This window comes from Micropterus dolomieu, linkage group LG04, assembly GCF_021292245.1.
Source record: "Micropterus dolomieu isolate WLL.071019.BEF.003 ecotype Adirondacks linkage group LG04, ASM2129224v1, whole genome shotgun sequence".
Lineage (NCBI taxonomy): Eukaryota > Metazoa > Chordata > Actinopteri > Centrarchiformes > Centrarchidae > Micropterus > Micropterus dolomieu.
The window spans coordinates 10119916-10132424 of record NC_060153.1 but is presented as its reverse complement, the minus strand read 5'-3'; the positions used below and the strand labels follow the sequence as shown (position 1 = coordinate 10132424).

General features: G+C 39.0%; 1 protein-coding gene across 4 annotated transcripts in view; it reads left to right on the top strand.

The window, feature by feature from the left end:
• acsl1a (acyl-CoA synthetase long chain family member 1a) overlaps positions 1–12509 on the top strand; it is a 40498-nt gene that overhangs the window by 16163 nt on the left and 11826 nt on the right. The window contains exons 1-3 of one of the 4 annotated variants that reach the window (XM_046048415.1): positions 57–144; positions 1098–1258; positions 10706–10918. In XM_046048415.1, the coding sequence (XP_045904371.1) occupies positions 10724–10918 (195 nt within the window). In that variant the 5' untranslated portion in view covers positions 57–144; positions 1098–1258; positions 10706–10723. Of the gene's footprint in view, positions 1–30; positions 145–1097; positions 1259–8066; positions 8137–10705; positions 10919–12509 lie in introns of those variants that run through there. The other 3 variants (XM_046048416.1, XM_046048417.1, XM_046048418.1) reach the window with 3 other exon arrangements.

Sequence of the window (12509 nt, the reverse complement as noted above, 5' to 3'; positions counted from 1 at the left end):
AACTTTGGGCAAAGCAACATGTGTAGTCGTCCCTGATTGGCTGGGAGCTGCACCAGCTGAACTAGACGTACACCGCGGCGGCTGATTGTTGAAGAAGTTCAAGATTCAAGATTTTAAAGTTGCCGGATCTGCTGCTGTACACAGGTCAGTTGAAATATGCCCAACCTGTGGCCTCAACTATTAAAGCATTCTAGCGAAGATTAGCGTCGACTATGTTATTTACAGATGTTTGTTAAAAACGTGATGCTTTAACGAGCCCTCAGACAAAAAAAAAAGAAAGAAATATGCTCTTCGGTTATTGCCTGAAAATAGTCCTGATTCAAGCCACGTTTTGTTTCCTTTCTCCGTATCATATCTGTATTTTATGTTCGTTCACATCGACAGTAGCCTATGTTCAGTCAGCATTGCATCAGAAGAGCGTGTTCCTTTCTCGTATCTGTCGGTATCGCTGAGAAACGCGCGTATGGAGCTGATTTTTTAAAAAATCATAACAGATATGGAGATACGGACACGTAGGATCGGGGCTGTCTGATTGGACATCGTGTGAAAATGATAGCCTACTTTGTTTGGAAACCTTTGTCTAATATCTGATTCACCCACTTTGTATGTAACTGCACGCACCGATTGTTCGTTAATAAAATGAGATTATATAGAGTGTGAAAGAGGGACATTGTCACCGTTATCAAGCGCATGTCGTGGCATCCCCGCCATGTAAATGTATTTTAGTACGGGACGTGGTAACCTCAAGCCCGCCTTAGCACATATACATGAGGAAGTCACAATAGCGCAATGAGGAGGAGACTTTCTACAAGTGGTTATTCAGGTTTTAGCCCACTCCCTTCATTTCCATACTGTATCAAATTCTATCAAACTCTTGAAACTTGTTTAACATGTTCATCACAGTGAACATGAAGTTTGGATTATTTTTATTTTAGACAAGGTTACATCATTATGAGGTATCTTAGTCTAGACTTTTCAAATGAATCATATGCAGGTTGACCAGGAATCGATGCTTTTTTTTAAAAGATGATACTTGATGTCATTTGAGAGTTTGAAAAATATCTGCTGATGTTCTTCTCTTTTTTTACATGATTAAGAGAAGATATAAAGTCAGTTTGGCATGGCAGGTAGAAACCCTAGAAACACAATACCCATGATCCTCGGCCGCTGTTGCCATGGAGAAGAGTCCTGTCCAAGGCATGAATCAGAGTGGTAGCAGCTGTGGCCTGGGGTAGAGTGGTCATCCACTAACCAGAAGGTTGGTGGTTCAATCCCTGGCTATAAGTCTTTGGGCGAGACACTGAACTCCAAATTGCTACAAATGTGTGAATGTTATTTATGTTCTGATGAGCAGTTGGAACCTTAGCCTCTGCCATCAGTGTATGAGTGGATGAATGTGATGTTGTGTAAAGTGCTTTGAGTGGTCGCAAAAACTAGAGAGACGCTATACAAATCCAGACCATTTAACATTACCATTCAGCGAATTCATTTGTTATTTGTTTTTATTTTTTTCAATTTGAAATGCACTTCGGGGGATAGAGAGAGGGAGAGGAAGTTAACATCTACCTCAAAGTTTTCATGTACACAAGCTTGTACCTTTTGACTTTTGACTTTTTTTAAATTATTTTTTATTATGTTTTTGAAGAGTTCTTAATCTTCTTTAATTGTACTGATGATTTAAGTGGGAGAGTTTCATGCACATCCGCTCCCAACTGCGAGTCCCCTAACATTGTCAATGGGAAAAATGAATGGGACTTCTACTGCTTGAATCACAGGTGTCTGAAATAGTTCCTCCCACTTTGCAACTTTATAGAGAGCCAAGGTCTTCACACATTGTCGTGGCTAGCCTCTGTTCCACTAACTTCTGTAATTCGATGCAATCTCTCATTCAGCATTTTTTTAATCATTCTTCATGGAATAATGAAACGTGTTCCTGGGGTTTACGTTCCATATTCCAAGACAAACCGCTATCCACTGCAGCATACTGAATATTAGAAATTGAAGCCTTCATGATTTTAATAAACGATTACTACAATTATTAATTGATTGAGTTAACCTTTCTGGCTGTAGTCTCTGCTGTCTAAAAAAAACTAAAGCGTTCACTCCTCTCAGTCTTGCTGCTATTACTGACATGTCGGAACTAAACTCGACTCGCTCATGAGATCGCCTCCTCTGTTGAGCTGTGATGTTTAGCCTGCAAACATCTAGGTGGGAAACAACATGTGGGAAATTGTCTGCAGTAAAGGTAGCTAAAACCAAAAGTATTAAATAAACAACGATTGCTCTTCAAAAAACAACAGTCCTTAATATAAACACATGAAGCGAGTCATGAGACCTACTGTTGAGAGAGACTCTTTCCCAAGGTTGTGTTTTTAGTCAGTAGCGTAGTTACGAATGTCTGCGTGAGTTTAAATGAGGTTTCCTTACTTCTGGAGAAAAACCTAAAAGGTCGGGTTTCACTTTGGCTCTCTGTTTCTTGGTCGGTAACAATTCCCAGGAAGGTACTGGTCCCAAGCCGAGGAATAGTGCAGCATATCACCCTGTGTAAAACAGTACTTTTTACACTTTCTTCTTTTGTGCGGATTAAGCAATCCACATACAACATGTTTCTTAGTGATCTTTAGAGGTGCTGGTAGGCAGATATTTTTTTTTTGCCTTTGGATGAGGCCAGACTACCCTTCCTATTTCCAGTCGTTATGCTAAGCGAAGATAAACCGTCTACTGGCTGCAGTTTGACATTTAGTGTACATCACCATTCTCATCAAACTCTTGACAAGAAAGCAAATAGGTGTATTACCTAAAATGTAGAATTTTTCCTTTCAAATGAACGTGTCAGTGTCGTCAGTTGGACAAACTAGTAGAGATTTAAAAGTCGATAAATGACAGGAAATGAGGGGAGAGAGAAAGATGGGAAATGACATGCAACAAAGGACCGAGTGCCCGTATCTTTAGCTCTTGGAGTTGTTACTTGAATCTGCACTTCAACTGTGTCACCACATAAAGATAATGTAGCACTGACAGAAATGAAAGCAAACTGGATGTTCACTGGGATGGATTCCACAACAAGCAGTTTTTTTAACCCATTCAGAAAAAAATGGAAACAACTGGCTTGCTAAACTGTAGAAAAAGTACATTAGACACACTGGTATGGTCCTTTTTAATCTTCACTGCATAGATGGTCAAAGGTTGGACTGTTGCTGTTATTCCCTCTTAAAGCCGAGTCAAACAACAGACACTCGCAGACTGGAAGTGACAGTCAGTTGGTGGTCACGTTTTGTATTTATGAATATGGTTGGGAGTCCAAACCTGCTCCAAAATGATGTAACTAATGATGAAGCAGATCTTTAAATCAGCAGGCACATCTGGAAGCTCTCACTTTGTTTTTCGTGTTGGTGCTGGCATCCATTAATGAAAAACTTGCAGTTCAGAGGTGTGCTTGGTACTGAAGTCTGCATTTTATGTGAAACTTCCTCTAACAGGAATCTGTGGAATGTAGCTTGAGTCGGTGTTTTCTTCCCTGTTAAACATCCCTTTTAAAACACTAGGTAATGCTCTGTAGGCTATGCTGTGCAGTCACATGAGCAGTTTACACTACAGACATAGGATGATACTAAAGTGACCGTGCGAGCTCTGTCACGTGTTTCTGCCCTTGAGTACAGGAGCAGCTTTCATTAGAGCAAACAGAGGGACACTTTGTGGTTTTGTGGTTCAGTCTTATACTGACTGCCTGTTGTCACTCTGCTTTGGTCGTTTGAGAACACCAGCATCAGCCTGTCAGCCTGATGTTTACACAACAGTCAAAAGCGGCTCTCAAATGGGGCCTTTCTAAAGTAGGAATTTCAGCTCAGGGCAGGATATAGAAACGCCATCCCACCAACTTTTCCTGATATCAGTGACTGACTGAATTGAATTTAAAACATCATGTGAGAGCAGCAAGTTAGGCTTCTGGCTTAACAAACCAGCCTCAAATTATCATGCTGTCTGCATGGAGTGGAAAAACTAGCAGTAAGTAAACAAAGTGTGCTGGAGTTAGTTAAACACCTCAAAGGAAGAGCAAATGAAAAAGTAAAAAGTAAAAAGGTACCTTTTCTAGTTTTTAGTGGTTCTATGAAGCAATGTTTGAACAAGTGGTTCTTCATTGTTAGTTCAGTTCATGTGCACAAGGTCACGATATATATTCCTGCTTACGCCATTTTGCTGATTGACAGTTGACGACGGACAACAAAGCACAGCAATGCAACTACAGATGCACTATTTTAAAATGTTTCTCAGCAAAATATTTGTTTGCTAACTAAAAAGTCCAAAGGGCACTTTGTTTTAAGTTTTATTTGCTGGGTTATAAAATGACATTTTAGGTTACGTGGCCTGATGCAGTGCTGGTAGCTGTTGACGGGTGCGTGACCTTTGTTCCACTTTACAAATCCCACCCTCCACCCTCCACATACATTTCTCCACTGTGTGACCATGTGACTGGGAGTGTGCAATTTCATCAGGGAGGTCGGGACCTGCAGTCTTGAGCGTTGGTTGTCTTGTGCAAGGTCGGCCTTTGTGTTCTAAAACCAGGGAGACCGTGAGTCAGGCAGAGGGTTGGAGCTGATGAAAGAAGTCCCACTGAAGCCATCCAGCAGTCATGCAGTGACAAACCACCAGCCATAACCATATTTCTCTGTGACCTGTGTGCCACATTCAGCACATATGCACTGAGAGGGTTTAGTCTCTTCCTGTTCACACTTTTACAACTTGAGTGTTGCCCATCCACCATACAAATAAAGAAAATTAGTTTAGTTGCCTTGGAGCGTCCTCCTGCACAAGAATATATTGACTCATCCTTTTATTTAGATGAGTTCCCTCTGGGCATGCTGTACTGTTTGTAAAACTGTTAAATTATCAATGAGGTACTGGCAGATGGACTGAAGCACATCCAACAAGATCCAATAAGTCAATAACACATGAATTTCAGTTGTTTTAATGTTCACATTTTTAGAGCAGCATCAATAGTGAACTGCTATCTGTTCTCCTACTTCAGTTAGCTGCATACGTGTTTGAAGAATGTGAAAGTTTAGACAGCAACCAGCTCGTCGTGTTGTAATGTGTCTGGGTTTTCTTTAAGGTTTCAAGGGAGTTGTTGTCTGAACACGTCTGGTTTCAGATTTTTTTTAAATGGTTTTGTCCTTCCTCTTTAGTGAACTATATTAGGCAAACAGACAATCATTGACACACAACCAGGATGTGGAGGAGCCATTGAGCCATACAGATTACCCTGACGACAGGGCTGCAACTAATGATTATTATCGCCATCTAATAATCTTAAAAACAACTCAGTTTCTCATTTTAATGAAATACTTTTCCCATTCTAACAAGATGTTTTTACATTTTCTTCTCACGCCATACTAAATGATTCTGATTTCAAGAGACGTGCTTCTTGCTATAATAACATATAATTTGATCTTGTTATAACAGACTGAGACTAAAGCTAAATGTCCAAGGAAACAGCAGTCTATTATAGATTATCATATATTATGTATTATAGAGTATAACATTAATTAAGACCCGACTGTTCTTATATATAATGTGCTCTTTAGCCTTGGTAACTAGTTACTAATGTAGGTTGTTAGCTAGTTAGCTGAACATGCTAACAAATGCATCTTACATTGTAGCAGGCAAACACCATTTAATGCATTCCTTATATTTCTGCACGTTTGTTCTTAGTTTTAGAAGGTCTTAAAAAGGTACCACCCTCCAAACAAATGTCATCTATCTCTTACTACAGCTCCACGTATTGATCCACTAATTGTTTCAGCTGTGCTTGATATTCTAATTTACACAGATTAATGTAGCAGCGGTGAGAAGGCTGATTCTGTCTGTTTACACCTGGCATTGACATGCACATGCATTTTGCCTGTTGGTGTTGTTGTGGCTTCTTTACTTCTGCTTAAGCAGAGGACGTCAGTTGAGTAAGCGGTTCTTCAGCGTGGCCCAGGACATGTGTATTCGCGTACACACTGTTATAAGAATATGGCAGTATGTGGGCCCGACCACCTCCACCACATGGTCTGAGCGATTGGATCTCAATGCGTCCTCAACGGGTGCATTCACACCTGTACTTAAAGCTGTCCACTTGTGATCAGATCACCCCAGGTGTAAACAGGGCCATATTGAGATTTGGAAGCGACCGTCTTGTCAAAATGGGATTAAGTGTTGTTTTTTTAAAGGCTCGATGTGGTAATCCTCATGTGATTAGACTGTAATAATGAGCTTAAGTCATTTGACCTGACGCTCAGTGCCCAAGCTGACAAACTGCTGGTGTCACGCTGCTTTTGGTTTTCACAGTCCCACGAAGAGGAACACTTTATGAGGAAATCAAGTGTTACTGACCCAACCATCTGGGGAGTATTTTTTGTAACTTCCTGGCTGTGGTTTGGGGTGACTGTTTTAAAACTACAGCTGTAGTCTGCTCTGAAGCTGCTGCCAACTGATGTTCTGTTATGTGTCAAATGAACCAGCTGCCCTCCCTCCCCTCTTGCCCACTTTTTTCCAATGTCTTGTGTGGACTTGTGTGTGGGGTGACCCGCTAGCTGGCTCTGCCATTGGCTTGTCATCCTCTCAGGCCAAGTATGGAGACTAGAGGTGGTGGTGTGTGTGTGTGGTGTGTGTGTGTGTGTGTGTGTGTGTGTGTGTGGGGGGGGGTGTTGGAGTACCTTTTGCCTACAACAACTCTCAGCCAAGCAGGGCACCAATGACATTTGCCTGCTGTTGGCCATCAGACAGAAAGACACACTCATAAACCATATTTTAATTGCTGCTAAATCTATTAATTACTCTTGATTAAAGATTTAGTCTGTTAACAAAATACTAAAGTCCCCTTAATATCTCTGGGTGTATTAGGAAAAACCATTGAGGAGGACTGCTGTATAGTAAAAGTGGATTTTTGCATCAATGTGACGAAATACTTTGATTTATCAGTTATTTAATTTGCTGAGTTAACCAAACATCGACATTACTTTCAGTTTTTTGTATCCATAAAATTGTTTATTTTACTATATATATATTTGATATCATGACGTAAAATAACATATACCATTATGGGATTTAGAATAGGATGTTATCCATATGACCCACCTCTACGTTTCAGCATTGTAATAGTAATACACGTTTCTGTTACACTCTACAAACATCCATGTGTGTTTTGCTTGCTACGGTCACAGCTGACTACGCTTAGTCTGCTCTCACACTTGTTACTTTTCACCCAGTCTTTTTTGTACCAGACAACTTTAGCAGAAATGTTTAAATCCAAGTATAATATGTGCCAAATATGAATTTCCCACATATTAATCACAGTTTTCATTTGTCTCCGTTGAAGATGAAGTAAAACAAGGTGCAGATTGTCTCAACTGTGGTTAATTACCTAGAAATTGTGACTTATCCATCTTAGACACCAAGGAATCTGCACATACAGTACGCTCCGCTTTGTGTGTGTCTATCAGTTTAGTCAATGTTAGTGCTCACACACTCTGGGATATCAGTACAAAAATAGGGCAATTTGTCATATCTGTTATTTAGAATATACAGACCATCTTGTAATTGGTGCGTAATTCTTTGTTCAACTACTTTAATCAGTTCAGATGCCCGGCAACACAAGAATTGCACATGCTGTGTCCAGATAATGTACCCTATGATAAGATATCGGTCATTCGGTCTTAATATAAACACTACTGAACAATGCTTGAATCACTCAGATCAGCTCTTAGTTCATTCTGAATCAGTCTGGCTTAACCTAATTTGTACACTAGTTGTACACACACCTGATAGCCAGCTGTAATTCACTTTATTGTGTTTTCACAAGGACACAAAGCTCAGGACAGTAGATGGGTTTGGAAAAAAAACTCTATGGGTTTTAACCAACCTGCTACTTTAATTGCACTCCAGTGAGTGGCTAGCAGTGCCTCATGCGTCTGTGTTGCTGTTTGAAAGGGGCGTGTTTCTGCTATTCATAGTTGTGAGAACCTCAGAGGTCTATTAGAGGTCAGTGTGTGTCCTTCTAATAGCAACTGTTGCAGCAGAGGGCCTTTCAGTTAATTATACCTCTCTGCCTCTGGACACATTTGCAACCTTTCTTCATATACACACTGTGGGATTGTGAGTATAGAGATTCATTATACCTTCGTTTGTCACTAGTCAATGCTAAACTTTTTGAAAAGGCATTTGGCTGCATTTGAATTTGTCCTGCATGGCGCTGACATAGAAGTGGCGGTTTGCTTGTATTTCATGGTGGCTAGTAGTTACACCTGTAAGACTCAGTGGAGCAATTGTGAGTTTTGGGGGGGGGGGGTTTGATTATTGTATTTTTAAATAGAACCGAACAACTTTAATTAATCTTGCCAGTAGCCTACTCTTTGTTTTGATATTTGAATATAAGCGTTAAAGCGATTATCTTCAATCTCCTTTGGTCTTTCACCACATTATTCGCTTAAATATTTACATTGACTTAAGTTGCCATTAAATGTCAATTAAAGAGAAGCAGCTTTTCTAGTATACTTTTCCCCAGTTGGCATTGGTCCTATTTGTCATGGGCTCTGTGTTAATAATAGAAGTAGGTGAGAAGTCAATTGTTACCTCTGTGGTGGTTGTGCACTTGTTCGTTACCGACTAATCTAGAGGTCATCTGATGTGAAACCTATGTAGATAAAGCCGCCCAGTCAGATAAAAAGACAAACTTAACATTACACTTTGATGAATGTATTTCCATACTCGGATGTAATAATTGAAAAGTAATTGCTGGTTAAATAGATTAGTTGGTGAGTTTAAATAGGTCTTTCTTGCCACAGGCTTAACTAATTAGCATTTTACATTAACATGTAATTACAAGGCACAGGCGGTTCCGGCTATCATTCAGCTGTTATATTAAAATTTTAGTGGAACTGCCATATATCCAGGACCTTGCAGGTGTCAGCCCAATAAGTCTAAAACATCCAGATCCAGACCAGAAATCCTCACTTCGCTTCAGACATAAGCAGTGTAGCGTCTAGCGCAGGGTGTCCAGTTTTGTCTGTGGTCGTGTACTTATGTCTCCGTGGAAGCTTGTGATCTGAAAATCTGTGTGAGTCATATTTCCTTCCGTCTGAGTCATATTTCCTTCCTATGTCGTTGTTTTCCAAGTGGAAGCAACTGTTGAATAGGATACCACATCTTCCTTTTGTATACATTTATTGAAGTGCAGAACAAAAACTAGTACTACTGGTTTTATGCTAGAGGTTTGTCTATAAAAACAATCTCCATCTTGTAGTTTTATGGACTTTAAACGTAAAGACAGCTCAAACAAAGCTTATTCAATACCGTGTATATTTTCAACAACCTACTTTTCTTGTTCTTTTAAACGACACGTCACTACTAGTATTTCATTTTGTCCTCTGGATGATTCATTATCTTTTATATGTCACCCATTTAATGGTGGAGAGTTTAAAGACTACTTTGAATGAAGGGCATAAAACAAGAATTGCTGAACATAGCATGAGACAGTAGAAAAAAAGAAAAATGAATGGTGTGTATCCAAATCAAGATCAAATATTTCAAGCGGTCATTTCTGACGTATTTTTGTGAAAGGACATCGTGTTCAGATCTTTTAAAAGTAAGGTTTCTGCGATTAGGATGTCCTAATGGAACTAATCATTGTTATGTAAAACATTAAACACTTTATACATCTGAACGCTGGAAGGCAGATCTTAAAATTGCCATAGCCAAATAATCGAATACAGTAACGCTGAAGTGGTGGATCATCACTGAATCACAAGGCTGAACACTGGATGATTCACTTTGGAGTTATCACTGAACCTTTATTTTGGTTTTGTACTGTATGTGTCTCTGTTGTTGTTATTATGATATAACTGGGCCAGAAATAAGTATTCATACCAGTGCTTTATCATGTTTGCTTGCTGCCAATTGCTTGATAGTAACAGGAACAAATTAAAGTATTTTTGAATAGTGTTGCCCCAAAATGCATTTCTCATTATGGACCTGGTTTGTATGTCTCATTTTGTCTGACCATCAGACCAAAACCTATACATTTTCAATTTACTATAATGTTAAGATAAGGAAAGACAGAAATTGACACATGTGAGAACCTTAAACAAAAGAACGTTTGTAGTTTTTATTTAAAAAATGACTTAATCGATTATCAGAATAGTTACCTAATTTTCGCAGCTCTATTTCATGTGATTCATCTGTCTCTTTCTATGTTTTCTAAAACTGAACTAAAATAAATAAATCTTTTAAAAAGAAAAAATAATTTTATATTACATAGGGTATATTCAGCATTGCATGTAGTTGTGAACACACTGACACAGACAAATTGCCTGCAACTCTGAATGGAACCACTGTTCTTCGGTTTAAGGGGACTGTCCTGTTTATGTATAATGGCCTAAAGCAAGAGACCCATTGATAAAAAAAAATGAAATGCAACATCATACTGTATCAAGGTACTCAGCAAGACCGTTTCCTTTTGATGTCAGGAACATTAAATTAAATGGCACAAAATAAAGGTTTTCTTAACATTACAGTAAAAATAATTACACTCAAAATGGATGGTAAATTGGTATGTACAAATGTACATATCTCTGAGCTATATTGAGTCAGAGACACATCCAGCAGAAGTGCAGAATTAAGGCTGAAAGATTCCAAATGTAATCATTCTCTCTGTGTTTCCCTGCAGGGTCAGTGAAAAACAGTCATGCAGGCTCAGGAAGTCCTGAGACAGCTGCGGATTCCCGAGCTGGATGGTCTTCGGCAGTACCTTCGCGACTTGCCAACCAATGCGCTCATGGGCATGGGTGCCTTTGCTGCTATCACCACATACTGGTTTGCCACCCGGCCGAAAGCCCTCCCGCCACCCTGTGACCTTGGCCTGCAGTCAGTGGAAATAGCAGTAAGTGATTTCTTGGTAATATCAAATGCCCTGAATGAATTCATGCAATGGGGGATCCTACAACACAGACAGAAATGATAAATCTGTCCGTCCACTGTCGTGTAATGCTGTGTACTCGAGAAATAACTGAAGCTTAACTACTGAAATACAGAAGAAATCTGGACAACAGATCTCATTCAGCAGGAATGTCAATGGGATCCCCTCCAGTAATTTAAATCACAGCTGAAGTTGGTGGAGTTCGGTAACATCCTCACTCCTTGTCACATTTCAAGTGCTAAAAAGTTGAGCTCAGACTAGTAAAAGTTGGGTTTATTGATATTTGGGTTTTTTTTTTATCGTTCTTTATCATCACTTTCTAATAAGGCACCCTTTTTAAGGATTTATTGGTTGTAATCAATGCTTTTATTTATAGTTAATAAGTTATTTACCAAAGCTTAATTTAAAGCATTAATAAGAATAACGTTTAGGTTGCTAGGTTGTGAAAAAAAAGTTTATCCTTCTCCAGCAGGAAGCTTGTTTTGTCTTTTCAGCTACCTGATGGTTGACCACTGCACACCTGATGAGACCTTAATTAATGACTTATAAACAGTAACTGCAAACTTAATGGCTTACTAGAAAGTGAGAATCTTGTGAGTATTAAATTAATGATTTATCAACATTGATATATCCGTATTGTTACCAAATAGAAAGGATAAAGTGCCAAAGCCAAAGGCAACCCATTCCTCATTCCTATAATTTTCCGATAGTATTAGTAAACAATGTATTCACCATTAACTATGGTAAGAAGTTTAGCATCAATTTGAGATCCAGCAGAGTTGTTAGGCCAGGGTAGTCATGGTGTAGTGGTAGCTGTGGTGACGAAAGATGCAAATATCTCTCTCACGGAATCTCAAATTGAAACATCAAGATCGAGTTAGTAGACAAAACTTCACAAAAGCTGAAATTGCAACAGTTAATCTTTAAAAACAAATTAAAGTTTGCAACAGAGGAAGGAGAAAATTAAGACCTTTGGTTTTACGTGACTTGCACCAACTAATGCTTCCTCTGTCCCACTACTTTCTGTCACATTTCAGCTCAAACTACACCTGCTGCTTCATGTGCTATACGGCAGTGATTCTCAAACCTTTTCATGCCAAAGACGTCTAAACTGACACAAATTAGATCAGCTCAGGGACCCTCATTTGATAAGATTTTGTTCTAGTTCCCACATCAGATAAGATTTTTGCTTTTAAATGTTTTATTACAGAAAGTGTGTGAAACCCATGACCATAACAGTCAAACATTTTACAGTCATTGTGTTACTTATGCATAGAATTATAGCGAAGATAAATGATTCACCTGGGGGTCCCCAGATCCCTTTTTGTGAACCATTGCTATACAGGATGCATGTGTGTGTGGTCATCAAAATATCGCACAAATCAAATCAAACGTTATTTATATAGTGCCTTTCGTGCAAAATTGCAATACAAGGTGTTTTTAATAATACAATGAAATGTTAAGATAGATTAAGGGAATGCTAAGCTAAAAAGGTATGTAAAGTTTTATTTTAAAGGTGTTGTGAGACAGTAAATACAACCTCCCTGTAGTTCTT